The sequence below is a fragment of the Mastigoproctus giganteus genome, chromosome 5 (genome assembly GCF_048544385.1).
Source record: "Mastigoproctus giganteus isolate SK-2022 chromosome 5, ASM4854438v1, whole genome shotgun sequence".
In the NCBI taxonomy this organism is placed as follows: domain Eukaryota; kingdom Metazoa; phylum Arthropoda; class Arachnida; order Uropygi; family Thelyphonidae; genus Mastigoproctus; species Mastigoproctus giganteus.
In genome coordinates, this window is record NC_143579.1 from 219,657,684 (window position 1) to 219,673,164 (window position 15,481).

The 15,481-nt window shown below is 38.7% G+C and overlaps 1 protein-coding gene across 5 annotated transcripts in view; it reads right to left on the minus strand.

Moving 5' to 3' along the window:
* Window positions 1–15,481, minus strand: part of LOC150086120 (kinesin-like protein KIF3B) — a 297,164-nt gene that overhangs the window by 32,362 nt on the left and 249,321 nt on the right. For all 5 annotated transcript variants that reach the window (XR_016546957.1, XM_090373729.1, XM_090373728.1 and 2 more), the window contains 2 exons: window positions 15,154–15,270; window positions 2,086–2,191 (listed from right to left, as the gene is read on the minus strand). Coding sequence is in view for 4 of the 5 variants with exons in the window: in XM_090373729.1 (XP_090229855.1) it covers window positions 2,086–2,191; window positions 15,154–15,270 (223 nt within the window). In the remaining variant the exon portion in view is untranslated. The remainder of the gene's footprint in view (window positions 1–2,085; window positions 2,192–15,153; window positions 15,271–15,481) is intronic.

The window sequence follows — 15,481 nt, forward strand, 5'->3', positions numbered from 1 at the left end:
GACCCTTATGCAATGGAAGTGATAGTATTAGATAACATAGCTGAAGTTGCAGATGAACTTAACAGTTACTTTGCATCGATATTTATGTAAAAAACCCCTTTGTGTCAATGAGATATTATGGAAGTGAAGTGGAAAAAATGTAATTAATGATGTTGAAATTTCAAATGATTATTTAATGAGAACTTTCACGCCTACAGGCAAGTAAGGCTCCTGTGGTTGATGGTATATATACCCTATAATCTTAAAGGAGGCGGCAAGTGAGTGCATTGAACCATTAAGGCTAGTTATGAGAGCATCACTGGTCTCAGGAGAGATTCCGTTGGATTGGTGTAAATTGGAACACTTACACCAATCCAACGGAATGGTATAAAAAAGGTGGTTCTAGGAGTGTAACGGGAAATTACCGACCGACCAGTCTAACTTCAGTAGTAGGGAAAATCATGGAGGCAATAATCAAGGGTGGAATTCAGGATCATTTAGATGGAAATGGAATTCCGTAGGATACACAGCATGGTTTTGTAAAGGGAAAATCATGTTTAACAAATCTGGTTAGCCATTTTGACAGGTCACTCGTGAGCTGGATTTAGGGAATAATTTCAACATTGTTTGTTTGGATTTCAGCAAAGCATTTGACTCAGTCCCACATGAGTAGTTACTTTATACGCTGGAGCAGGCTGAAATCATAGGGAAAATCCTTAGATGGATAGCACGATGGCTTGAGGGCACCAGGCAGAGGGTTATTCAGAATTCCTCAGATTGGGTTAATGTAAGAAGTGGGGTTCCCCAAGGATCAGTATTGGGACCACTGTTGTTTTTGATCATCTTAAATGACATCTATGAAGGGATGGAGGGCGTGAGGTCTAAACTTGCAGATGATGTTAAGATCAGTAGAGTAGTTAATGATCGCCGCCAAGCAGAGCTTCTTCAGAGTGACTTAGATAAACTTCCGGATGGTCAGAAAAGTGGCAGCTATGCTTTAATTCACCAAAATGCAAGGTCTTACACCTGGAGAACAGAAACTCCAAAATAATTTATACACTTGGTGGAGTTGACTAAAGTCAGTAGTGGAGGAATGGGACTTGGGAGTTACGATACGGTCAGACATGAAGTTGTCCAAGAATTGTGGACAGGTTGCAATGTTGCATGGTGTCCTATCGATGATTTATCGAACATTTGCTAGTAGAGATAACGAAGTCATAATCACATAAAGGTAATTTTATAACCTTTATGTGATTAAATTATAAACAATTATTTTTTTAAAATTAGTACCGAAAAACCGGTATTTTCTGTATCAATACCGGTATTTCAATACAGAAAAAAAATGAAAGGGATCCCGGTATTGTAAGCCTACCTCGTACCAGTCCCCATCACAGGATGAAAAAAAAAAAAAAATAAAAATAAGGAAAAGAAAGAGATGATAATAATAATAACAGAGAGAGAGAGAGAGAGAGAGAGAGAGAGAGAGACAAAAAACACATTTTGTACAACAATTAAACATAAAACAAAGAGGAACTGCTTTCTTTAATTGGTGGATTAGCAGATGCTTTCTTAGCATCTGCTAATCCACCAATCTAAAAATACATGTATAAAGAACATGATGTTCATGAGATGTTGAAAGTGGAACTAGCCAGTTTAAGTGAAATGCAAAAACAGGAAGCAGTCCTGTGGGATCTGACATATTCTTTGCATTTTTAATTCCAAGTAAACAATTTTTAACTTCCAAAACATTTCAAATAAAAGTTTGACTGTATTTAGGAAGGCAGAAAAAAAATTCAGATTCAGACTTCCAGATAATGCACAAAATATATTTTTGAAGGGTTGTCAGGTAATGCGAGACTGGCAAAGAGTTAGGGAAGGATTAGGCAAATTATTATTGGACAAACAAAGTAGGCAGTTTTTTTTGTTTTTCTTTTCTTTTATTTTTGGCTAATGCTGTATAAATTTGCTTCCTTGCATTATTTTGCTAATATCTACCTAATATCTATGGTAATAAAATACCATTAGTCTTGATAAACCTGTGTTTGAGATCACCATACGAAGAAAAAAATAATTAGAAAGGCTCACAAATGTTGAAAATCTACTTACTTTATATCTTGGATTGGAACTCATATTGGATACCATTTTGGCATATTCTGAAACTGGACGTCTACTCCCATTAGCTGATACCGGCCACTTGCTTAACTGCTGATTGCTAAAAGATATTAAGTATACTATATAAAAACTACTGGTACATGAAGTAAATAGATATCAAGTTAATGCCAATATTTCATGAAAAAAAAAAAAAAAAAAAAAAAAGTATAAGCACAGTTTTAAACCTATCTGAATAGATTATCAAAAACTTTTTTCCTAAATGTTGATATTTAAAAAAATGGCATATAACAATTGACACAATATACCATGAACTGTATTTTCTAGTAATGAAAGAAGTGCCACGGATGTTTTTATTGTTAATTTATCACTAATGTGTTGTTATTATTAATGTAACTTTTAACATTGTGTCAACAATCCCGATTACTTCAGCTACACATGCATAATTTTATACTATGAAATGAGAGACAAGAATTGAAGATTTTTAAAAGAAAACATTTTGGTGTTAAAGCTGATGACCAAGACACATGGGGCCTCCACTTTATGCCTGCATCAGAAAATCCCTTGCATTCGGTGCACGCTGTGTAGTCTGAATCCAGAAACCACACATCAGATTGATATTTTTGTATGCTAAAATATAGCAATTGATCAATTTCCAAGCAAATAAATTAAATTAATTTCCAAGTAACTGGACTCCTAGAAGTTACAAAGAACCTTTTATTGATATTTAATGTGGAGGCCCATCTCTGGCCTTAATCACATACTACATCCTTGTGATAGACTCTGAACTAATTTTTGATAAAAGTAAGTGATATTTTTGCCCAGTCTTCCTTCAACATAGTTGTCAATTCAGCTATGTTCCACTTCATCCTAAAGGTATTCAATGGGTCATGGGCAGGACAGCAAAACTTTTTGCAACTCTGTGTCTTCAAACCAAGACATTACAGGTTGTTCACTATGACATGGTGCACTGTCAATGCCAGAAAAGAAAAGGGCCTTTCCATACTGTGGCCACGGTGTAGGAAGAATAGAATTGTTCACAGCCTGGATAACACACTCTGGTAAATTATGTTCTCCAGGCAACTGAGAAAACTGTGTACTGTAATTCATCACACAGTTCTCCAACATTCCGGAGACCAACTATAATGGGTTGTACAGCAGGCAAGTCAGCTCTGTATTGGAAAAAAATTCCGGATCGAACATACATTGCCAAAGAGGAAAATACAATGCCAGGTTTCAAGGCGTCAAAAGATAGGGCCACACTCTTGCTTGGGGCTAATGCAGCGGGAGATTACAGATTAAAACCACTGCTTGTGTACCATTCTGAAAATCCTTGTGCATTTAAGGGCATCAATAAAGTCACCCTACCCGTGCATTTCTGATCGAACCAGAGAGCATGGATAACAATATCTCTCTTTGAGGATTGGTTTAAATGCTGCTTCATTCCCTAGATTGAAAAATATTGTAAAGACAACGATTTTACTTTCACAATTTTGCTTCTATTAGATAATGTTCCGGGATATCATATGCATCTAGATGATTTCAATTTGAACATGAGAGTCATATTTCTACTGTCAAACATGACTTCACTCATCCAACCTGTGGATCAGGGTGTTATTTCGAATTTAAAAGCATACTATTTATGAACAACATTTGTTCAAGCATTGTCTGCAGTAGATGATGAGAAAAATTTTACATTGAGAGACTTGGAAATTTTACAATATTTACCACGGCATCTTAAACATTAATAAGGCCTGGGGGGGGGGGGAATTACTAAAGGTTGTTTAAATGGTGCATGGAAGAAAATATGCCCACAGCACATAAAAGGCTACGAAGGATTTGAAAAAGATGAATCATATGACGAGGTTACAGATAAGATTGTAAAGGTTGCAGAGCTACTTCAGTTGGAAGTTGATGCCAAAGATGTGGAGGAGTTAATAGAGGAAGAAGAGAAGGAATTATCTAACGAATAACATTGATTGCAGGCAGCGATAGTGAAAGAAGGAAATGCTGATGAAGCTCAAGATGAACCAAATGAGCAGCCGAGATGCTTCATCACCACCAGAGAGATGGCATTTCGGGAAATTGCATCGACAATGGTGAGGTTTGAGCAGATGGGTCCTGACAGTGAACGATTCTTAAAAGTTAACAGAGGGGCGAACGATATGCTTGCTTGCTACAAACAAATCTACGACAAAAAGAAAAAGGCCACTGTCCAGTATTCCAAAGGAACATATTGCAAATATATTCCTTTGGACGGTTGAGCGGCTGACCCCTTCTAAATCTCCACAGCGGCATACTTATTAGCTGAAGACATCGATTCTGGCAAAGATGCTCAAGAGGTAAAACTTACTGAAGTTATGCCTGTCTCCTCTCTTTTCTTTTAATTTTATAATTTTGAAATTGCACCCTTTTGTAATTTTTCTTGTGCATGAGATAAAAAATTGAATAAATACAATAAATAATCCTAATTACATGATTGTCGAACATTTCTTTTTTGATTCAATCAATTCAGCGAGCACAGTTATGAGTGCTTCACAAGCATGGGGGAAATTCCCCGACTTACGTAAAATCCGACTTATGCAGTGTTCCGCAGAATGCAACTCTTACGTAAGTCGGGGAATTCCTGTATATATTTTGCATTTACATACAAGGGAGTATCAAAAAGTTCATAACCTGACCTAGATAAAACATTAGTAGGAAGATTCCATTTTTAATGTAAGTTGTCCAGATATTCAATAACTAACATGTGAAATTTCATTCTCATAGGTAATTGTACACCAGACGTGGAGCAGCCCGGCTTCTGGGCAAGGATGCTATGGTTGACAAAGTGAAGTATCGAGCAGTGATCAAGTTTCTGCATTTGCAGGGCAAGAAAGCTCAGGAAATTTACAGAGAATGAAAGCTCTGTGTGGGCAGAATTGTCCATCCTATGACACTCTAAAAAAGTGGAAACGGGAGTTCCAGTGTGGTCATACAGTGTATGACTGCACTTTGATGAGCCAAGAGAAGGAAGGCCATCAACATCCACAGACAGTGAGATCGTTGCAAAGGCTGAACAGCTGGTGCTGAGTGACAGACATGTGACAATTCATTTGCAAAGTTGCAAAGGCTGAACAGCTGGTGCTGAGTGACAGACATGTGACAATTCATTTCATTGCAAATGCAGTGGGAATTAGTTATGGGTCTGCCCACAGCATTTTCCATGACCATCTGCACATATCTAAGGTCTCCGCATGAAGTTCCAAGAGAAGAAATGTAGAATGCAATGTTCTTGCCAATGTTGGATTTGTGCTACTGCAGCACCCACCCTATTCTCCTGACATAGCACTGTCAGACTTCTTGTTTTGAGAAATGAAGCAACCATTGCATGGATGCCACTTTGATTCCTCTTAGGAAGTCATCAATGAAGTGGAATTGTGGTTTCAGGCAAAAAGCGTGGATCTAGGCATTAAACAACTGATCCATAGATGGGAGAAATGTGTTACTATACATGGAGAGTACATAGAAAAGGATTAAAGTTCCCGTGAAGTTTCACCTTTCTAGGGCTATTATTTCTAGATAAGGGTATGAAATTTTGATACCCGCCCCTCGTACATGCATGAAGAAGGTTTTAGGGATGGGAATACCTGAAGTACACCAAGTTATAACAGAGAGAAATTATTTTGTTATAACTGGGAATAAAGTGGAAGAGAAATTGCTGAATCAAAAAATAAATAAGGCATCTGGGGCTTATGGGTCTGCCCACAGCATTTTCCATAACCATCTGCACATATCTAAGGTCTCCGCACGAAGTTCCAAGAGAAGAAATGTAGAATGCAATGTTCTTGCTAATGTTGGATTTGTGCTACTGCAACATTAAACAACTGATCCATAGATGGGAGAAATGTGTTACTATACATGGAGAGTATATAGAAAAGGAGAGTATATAGAAAAGGATTAGAAATAATAGCCCTAGAAAAGTTTCACCTTTCTAGGGCTATTATTTCTAGGTAGGGGTATGAAATTTTGATACCCCCTCGTACATGCATGAAGAAGGTTTTAGGGATGGGAATACCTGAAGTACACCAAGTTATAACAGAGAGATAAATTATTTTGTTATAACTGGGAATAAAGTGGAAGAGAAATTGCCGAATCAAAAAATAAATAAGGCATCTGGGGCTGATGAGATGGGGCTTATGGGTCTGCCCATAGGTCTCTCAAGTTATATTAAAAGAAGCAGCAAAAGAGGTAAGAACATCCCTGGCTATAATTATGAGAGAATCCTTGGATGCAGGAGAGTTTCCTATAGACTGGAGGTGTGTAAACGTACCTCCTGTCAACTTGTTCCAGGGAAAATAATGAAGTCAGTGGTAAAGAAGTATTGCAAGATTATCTTAACAGGAATGGAATTATGGAAATCACAGCATGGGTTTGTTAAGGAGGGATTCTGTCTGACCAAAGCCATAGTGTAAATTCTTGGTGTCCTTCTGAAGATGTGGAACCTGTTTATAGCGTGATTGGGGTGAAAAAATAAATAAAAATAAATGAATAAATAAAAACTTGTTTCTCTGAGAAAGTGCCTGGAGTAAAGTCTAAAAGAGATTAGACAATTATATTTCAAGAAATCTTGCTGATCCTAGCTTCTACGACGGGATCCTCCATGGGATTATTTCCCATAGCATGAGAACTCAGTCCACTTCTCCAGCTCTATCTCCTCTAGCCTTGCTTTATTTCTTCTACATTCTAACTATTGGAGGGTTCCTCTGTTTGATTCTCCTCTCTTCTATTCTTTCCTACCTCTCCAGCTCCCAAACTTCTCCTTCTGTAGCCTTTTCATTTCAAATTAATTTGGGCTCTTGAGTTTTTTGCTCTGGGTTAGTCCAGCAGGTGATAGTAGATTCTGGCCACCTCCAAGTGGCGGGGATGGGGGGGACGTGGTGTGGTTTATTATTATTATCAGCCATATGGTGCAAGGAAGCCTGAGGCTTATGCTGCACAAGCCAAAAAAAAAAAAAAAAAAAATCCTGAGTTACCCTGAGAGAGAGAGAGAGAGAGAGGGGGGGGGGGGGGCAGAATGGAATCATCAAAAAAGAGAAGAATGATGATATCCAGCTGAGGACCCTGGGTGTGCCAAGCCCATACTCACCAGATGTGAGCCCCTGGGGTTGACCAGGTGTTTCTATTTCCCATCTGCTAAGAGCCAGGTACCGGCCAAAAACATAACACACCATTTCACTACACTTACACATCCAACACACTACATAAAAATGACCGGTTTTGGCATAAGCTTCTACATAAGATGTACAACGGCGGCTGATGGGGGAACCCTGGGATCCGCCTCAACAACACATGAATATCCCCTGACCAAAGCTAGAACTAACTAGTGGACTTGCCTTGAGTGTGTTATGTCGTGATTTATGTCTCTCCTGGATTTAAATGGTTTTCTGCATCTTTTGCCCACCCCCTAGTTCAAAAATGTGTCCCTGTTGAATATAAAGGTTGGGTGAGTGAATAGAGTTTATTTTGGAGGCTGACAGTTGGAGAATAGTAATGAAATAACTAAATTTCTAAAATGACTGTTTTTCTATGCTGGCTTTGGCTGCCAATGACTTAATGATTGCCTGTTATTATAGTTTGCTTTAACTGTCAGCTTGAATATTTTAGTTCTGTCTTTGTTTTTTCCTAATTAAGGGGTGGACAGGAATTTAGAATTTCGTTTTGGACTTTTGGGTGACTGATTGTTGTGTTGGAAAGTTTGTGTGACACCAATAGCCAGCCATTTTTATTTGTTGTTGTTGGCTATATCCTTACATTTTCTGTTTTTGAAATGGCCATCTTGTCTTCCTAGTGTTTTGGCGCCAAAATGACTGCCATGTGGTAATTTTTAAGGGAATTGATTGCTGTACAGCCATATTAGTTTTAGCACCATCTGCTTAGTTTTAGCAAATGGATTGATATCAATAAATGTTTGGAAATATTTTATATGGATGCCTAATGAGAATAAATAGCTTAATATATGGTGTGGTGTGCACAGGAGACATTTTCGAAATTTTCCCTTTTTGGGCTGATTTTTAAGCTGACTTTGAAGGGTTATATCTTGCTTACTATTGGCTTTATTCACCTAAGGCTTGGCGGTTAGGATTATCACTAAATTACTTAGTTCTCATTTTGATCACAGCACCCCCTGGGGTGTATTTAAGGAGTTGATAATTTCTCAGCTCCTATTCGGTGTTTTCATCTGTAACCTGGTTAACAGGAACATCACAGTCTTTCCTTCCTTCCATTAGGATTGTAGCACCCTTGGTAATTTTTCCAGAAGATTTGGAATTATAAACTAATATATATGGAAGCTGCTGATGTGTTAGCACTGAGGACACTTCGAAAACTGTTTGCCCGCTGAGGTCTCAGTGAGGTATACTGTTTGTGTTCCCACTGTCCACAGTGAGGACAAGTAGTTTTGCTATTTAAATACATTATATCCACTGTGTTTGTACTGAGGTAATAGTGTAATTAGCTGTACAGATTAAGAGTTGTAACTAAATATTATATGATATCTGAGGAAAAATCTTTTTCTCAGAGGCCAGATGACTTAAAAGTTGCCCCCGACATAATATTGTTTAATATATTGACAAACAATTATTACCATAGACACACTGTGGCATCATGCTAGTAAGTCACTTGGGCTAGGATGAATGGGGGGTGGGTGTGTGTGTGTGTGTGTGTGCGCGTGCGGGGTAATGGACTTCCCAAGTCTCCAAATAGAAGCCACAAAAATATGGTTGTGGGACCCTCCTTGATCAACAGTAACTCCATTTCCTAGGTATTCAGTGCAACATTGGGGGCCCTGGAACAACTGTGGCACTACACCTTGGTAAATTGTCACTTATCTAACAAGAATCTGATGGAGCTGAGGCAACAAAGGGTAAATGCAGCCAGTACTTCAAGTAAAACAGATCACAACAATAAAGGATGACTGAAGTTTTCAGTTTGAGAAAGGGATGGCCATTCCTGTTGAAGGTGATTCAAACATGGAACGGAACAAAAGCTCTGTTGAGGACTAAGTAATCTTTTGTGCTGCTATAGTGAACTAGTGTGAGCATCAGTAGTGGAATATCATTATTATTTTGTATATCATTAATATACAAAAACAATGGGCCCAACAATGAACCCTGAGGAACCACTAATAACATTAGTCCACGTAGAGCAGTATCCACTGATTACCACTCTCTACCATCTTCTACTCAACACTCAACCATCCTTTTATCCATTGTAGCAACTTGTACTTAATGCCATACTGCTCCAATTTGTACAGTAGTCTTCCATGTGCAACAGTATCAAAAGCTTTTCTGAAATCCAAATATATGATATCAAAATTATTTTTTGCATCCAGTTCCTTTGTGACTTCATTGTAGCATCCAATCAAATTGGTCAGACAAGACTTCCCCTTAACAAACCCATGCTGTGTCTGAATTATTATCACTGTCTTGTCTAGATGATACTGCAGTGCTTCTTTAACCAGTGACACCATTATTTTCCCTGGAAAGAAGTCAAACTAATAGGTCTGTAATTACTCGTGTAACTCTTCCCCCCCCTTGGAAATTGGAGAAACGTTTGCACATCTCCAGTCCATTGGGACTTCTTCTGAGTCCAAGGATGCTATCATAATTATGGCTAAGGGTTTGCTTACTTACTTTGCCACCTCCTTTAATAAACTGGATAGATCCCATCTACTCCCGGTGCCTTTCTTATGTTTAACTTCAACAATTTCTCCTCCTTCACTTTGCTCTCAGTTATTACAAAATCATTTAACTCCCTGTTAGAGTTTGATAAACATCTGGCCCTCTCCTCATGTGTGAATGTAGATGCAAAATACTCATTAAGTTTGGCAGCTATCTGAGAATGATCATCTACAGTCAAAAAACTGATATCAAGTGGGCCAACCTGATTCATCCCCTTCCTTTTAGAGTTTATATAAGTAACAAAGACTTTGCTGTTTTTCTTTGCATCTTTTGCCAAAGAGATCTCACAATCTGCCTTTGCTTGCCTAACCTCCTTTGTGACTTGATTACAGACTAGCTTGTATCTATGACAGGCTTCTGTGTTGCCTGAGAATTTATGTGCATCCCATGTATTTTTTTTTTTTTTTGTTTGGTATGATATAAGCACTGCGAAAGCAAAAATATGAGTAGGAGTGTGTTATAGGCCTAATGACTCGAGTGAGTACAATGAACACTTGTACAGAGAAATAGAGTGGGCTAGTAAATCAGAATGTCTTATAATGGGGGATTTTAACTTCCCAGATATTGACTGGAACTTGCCACGAGTCTCATTAGTTTCTTTGACATCCATTTCGGCCTAAACCTAAAACAATATTTCTTAGTTGGAACAAAGAGCCTAGTAGCTTCCAAAATCACTTCCTTCAATGCTTCCCATTTAGAAATTGCTGTTGGTAACATCATCAGTTGGTCCCACCGTATAGAACTTAAAAAAAATCTCTGAGACCAATATAGTCACTTTTACGAAAGCAAAAATCCTTCCCTTTACCCCCAATGGTAGTTACACCTTTAAAAGTAAATCTCACATCAGTATACTGTGATCACTGCCACCTAGTGATTCCTTTATTGGCAAATTCTTAATGCATGAATAATCACTCCTGATAATCAGATCAAGAGTGTTACTCCCTCTTGTTGCCTCTCTAACATGCTGCTGTAGAAAACAATCACCAAAATAAATCCATAAAAGCCTTGCTAGTGTGCAAGTCACTAACCCACAAGTTCCAGTCTATATCTGGGAAGTTAAAATTCTACATTATAAGACACCCCATGATTTAATTGCCCACTCTATTTCTTCTACGGCACCACCATAGCCAGGTGGGCAGGAGCAGAAATATGTAGCACATGCTTCTTGATTAGACCGGGGTTTGAGCCTGTGAGCCACCAAATATGGAGGATGCGGAAACGTCAGGGAATGACCACCGCATATCCCCAGAGCAATAGTTGCTAATGCTCCTAAAAACCAAATAACAACAACTCTATTTCTCTGTATAATTGTTCATTGTACTCATCAGAGTCATTAGTCTTACAAACTCCTACCCTCATTTTTGCTTTCCCAGAGCTAATGTCACACCAAACTGACTCAACATTGCAGTGTCCATCTATGTAAACTGGATGCACTTCCTTAGATTTTTGTGTGTTTCTTAACTAACAGCATAACCTCTCCTTCCTTCCTATCCTGTCTATCCTTTCTGTACACATTGTACTCCTCCAATTCCAATTCTGCATTTCTTATTTCTGAGTGACACCACATCTCTGATATCCCATCAATATCCACCTTGGATGTCTTAACCAGCACTTTAAATTCATCAAATTTATTTACTATACTCCTAGCATTGGTGTACATGCAAGTATGCATGCACCTGTCCTTACTCTTAGTTACTCTAACACAGCCCATGTATTTACTTGTTTCATGACTCCCAGTAGTTACTGAAATCCCCAGCAACTTGCTTTCCGGGCTCCTGCTGTCAAGAGAAGTAAATTCTGTTTAGAATTCTATCCTTGACTTCTTAACACTTGAATAATTTGGTATGACTAATCTAGTATGTATATAATAAATCTTTACGTATATAGTATAATATATCCATGTGCATTTTTAAGGCGAATTTACGAGTATTTAAGTGACTAAGCTCACATAACTTAATTGGATCAGCTTTGCATTTAGTTTGGGACACGTGTTAACATGAGAGACTGCTTTTACAGGGATGGAATACACTTAAATAGAAAGGGCGCAAGAATATTTGCTGAAGCTATCGAGGCAGTGTTAGGTGGGTTGGAAAACTGTTATCTTGGGGGAATTCACAGACTAAAAGGTTAAAAGTAGACACAGGCAGAGGTGAAGGTGATTCTTGCCCTACTTCTATTAGAATAAGCAGCGGCCTGGAGTGAGGGATGCTGGGGGTTTCAGGGACTGATGGCAGTCATTGTGAAACAGGTGGGTATATAGGATGTGTTAGGGTAACTAAGAATAAGAATAGGTGCATGTATACTTGCATGTGTACCAATGCTAGAAGTATAGTAAATAAATTTGATGAATTTGAAGCTTTGGTCAAGACATCAAAGGCGGATATTGTTGAGATATCAGAGACGTGGTGTCACACAGATATTAGGAATGCAGAATTGGAATTTGGGGAGTACAATGTGTACAGAAAGGATAGACAGGACAGGAAGGGAGGAGGGGTTATGCTGTTAATTAAGAAAAACATAAAATCCAAGGAAGTGAAGCCAGTCGACATCGCTGGACAGTGCAGTGTACTGATGAGGGATTTTCTTAAAGATATAATTACTATCAGGGGTAAAGGAAACGGTTTTTGCTTCCGTAAAGGTGACTACGCCGGCCTCCGTAGCCGAGTGGGCAGGAGTGGGAGTGCAGTAGCACATGCTCTTTGAGTAGACCGGGGTTCAAGCCCCTGACTACTGAATACGGTCGATCTGCCAACCCGCACTGGACTAGCGTGGCAGATTATGGTCCATTTCCCTCAGCATGAATTGTTGAGGAGGCTTCCATCCGGCAGTGGGTTGATAATGGCTGCACGTTACTTTTTTACTTTAAAGGTGACTACAGTGGTCTCAGACAGTTTTTAAATTCTGTACAGTGGAATCAACTGATAATGTTACCAACAGAAAATTCTAAGTGGAAAGCATTCAAGGAATTAATCGTGGAAGCTACTAAACATTTCATACCTAGTAAGAAATATTAGGTTAATTAGGCCTAAATGGTTGTCAAATGAACTAATGAGACTCGTGGCAGAGAACAAAAATGCATGGGATGCATATAAATTATCAGGCAACACAGAAGCCAATGGCAGATATAAGCTAGTCTGTAATCAAGTCACAAAGGAGGTTAGGCAGGCGAAGGCAGATTATGAGAAATTTTTGACAAAGGATGCCAAGAAAAACAGCAAGGATTTCTTTACTTATATAAACTCTAAAAGGAAGGGGATGAATCAGATGGGTCCACTTGATATCGATGGTTCGACTGTTGATGATAGCAGACAAACTGAGTGAGTATTTTGCATCTACATTCACACATGAGGAGTTATTAAGGATTATAAAATTCCAGAAGGTTATCAAATTGTAACAGGGTGCTTAATGATTTTGTAATAACTGAGAGCAAAGTGGAGGAGAAATTGTTGAAATTAAACATAAGAAAGGCACCTGGGGTGGATGGGATCTATCCAGTTATATTAAAGGAGGCAGCAAAGGAAGTCCCCATGGACTGGAGATGTGCAAATGTATCCCCAATTCACAAAGGGAGATCGAAGGGTGACACGAGTAATTACAGACCAGTTAATTTAACTTCTGTTCTAGGTAAAATAATGGAGTCACTGGTTAAAGATACATTGCAGGATCATCTACACAAGACTGCAGCAATAATTCAGACACAGCATGGATTTGTTAATGGAAAGTCTTGTCTGACAAATTTGATTGGATATTATGATGTGGTTACAAAGGAACTGGATGCAAAAAATAATTTTGATATCATATACTTAGATTTCAGGAAAGCTTTTGACACTGTTGCGCATGGAAGACTACTGTACAAATTGGAGCAGAATGGTATTAAGGGTAAGTTGCTACAATGGATAAAATGATGGTTGAGTGGGAGAAGACAGAGGGTGGTAATCAATGGGCGCTGCTCTTCATGAACTAATGTTATTAGCAGAGTCCCACAGGGTTCGTTGTTGGGTCCACTGTTGTTTTGTATATTTATCAATGATATTGATGAAGGTATATCAAGCTTAGTGTTGAAGTTTGCAGATGATACAAAGTTTGGCAGGGTTGTTAATGACAGTAATGGCAGTGTGCTACTGCTATTTGGTTTTTTTTTTTTTTTTTTTTTGGAGCCTTAGCAACTAAGGCCATATTGCTCGGGGATATGCTTTGGTCATTCCCTGACCTTTCCGCATCCTCCATATTTGGTGGGCATGGGCTCAAACCCTGGTCTAATCAAGAAGCATATGCCATGCACTGCTGCTCCTGTGTGCTACTGCAACAGGATCTAGAAAATTTGAGATGGGCTGAGAAGTGGCAATTGAAGTTGAATGTTGACAAATGCAAAGTACTGCAAATGTAGAAGTAACCCCAGAGGAATTTACCAACTGTGTGGTGCTACACTTAGGATGGCAGAAAATAAACAAGACCTGGGAGTAATTGTGCAGTCAGATATGAAGTTTTCTGAGCAATGCAGACAGGCTGCCAGAGCAGGTCACGGTTTTTATCAATGATATACAGGAATTTTGCTAGCAGGGAAAAGGAGGTGATTGTCCCTCTGTATAAGGCCACACCTTGAGTACTGCATACAGGTCTGGAGGCCTCATTTTAGGAAGGATATAGATTTGCTTGAGAGTGTATAGAGAAGTGCAACAAGATTGGTGAGGGGAATGAAGGGATCCTCTTACCAAGAGAGGCTTAAGTTCTGCAAATTGCAGCAGCTGGAGACTAGGCACCTGCAATGTGATCTGATTGAGGTGTATAAGGCCTTGAATGGGTTGAGCACACTGAATTCTAATGGGATTCTTCCACGTGTTCAGATTACGAGCCTAAGGGGGCATAAATTCAAATTGAGGAAAGACAGCTGTAGAATAGATATGCAGAAATTTGCCTTTAGCCAGCAGGTGGTTAATTGCTTGGAACAAACTTTCATCTGTCGTGGAAGTTGATAAGTTAAATAAATTTAAGGAATAACTGGACAAACATTTAGAGGGAATGGTTGTGTGAATTTTTTTTTTTTTAGCTGATACTACATAAGCTGATACACTTGCTTTCTTGCATCACATGCCATGATTACTATTACTATTACATTTTTAGAAGCTGTTGACCTGAGAATGAGCCCCCTGGATCAATAGCTGGACCAACTTTAATTAAGGAGACAAGTACAAAAATTTGATAATGGGAAGGCATCTCACATTTATAACATAAAGGTGCATCTTTGATATAAATTGGGGATTAACTGTATCTGATGAGCCACCTTTTTATATTAAACTGTAAAGGAAATGATAAATTTCTAGATCGCAATATGTGATTCACCTACCCATTTGCTTGCGATAAAGATAATAATCTCCACTGGTCATCATCTTCATCATACTGGACTCGGGCTAAAATTTTATTTTTCTCTTCTGGAGGCACAAAGTTTTCAATAATTAGATACCTATAAAAATTATAAAAGAGATTTAAATTATTACAAGAAATATGCTTGTGTGTCCAAGCATGCCATACACTGAAAGGACAGAATTCATGGGATACCTGGTTCCTGGGCAATGCGACGCTGTCATCCCTCTCGCTAGTGGACAAACCCACTGCTTGGCAGGTATATAGGTACGCTGCATCACTGCATTCATGTAGACAGTAATTTGATGTCA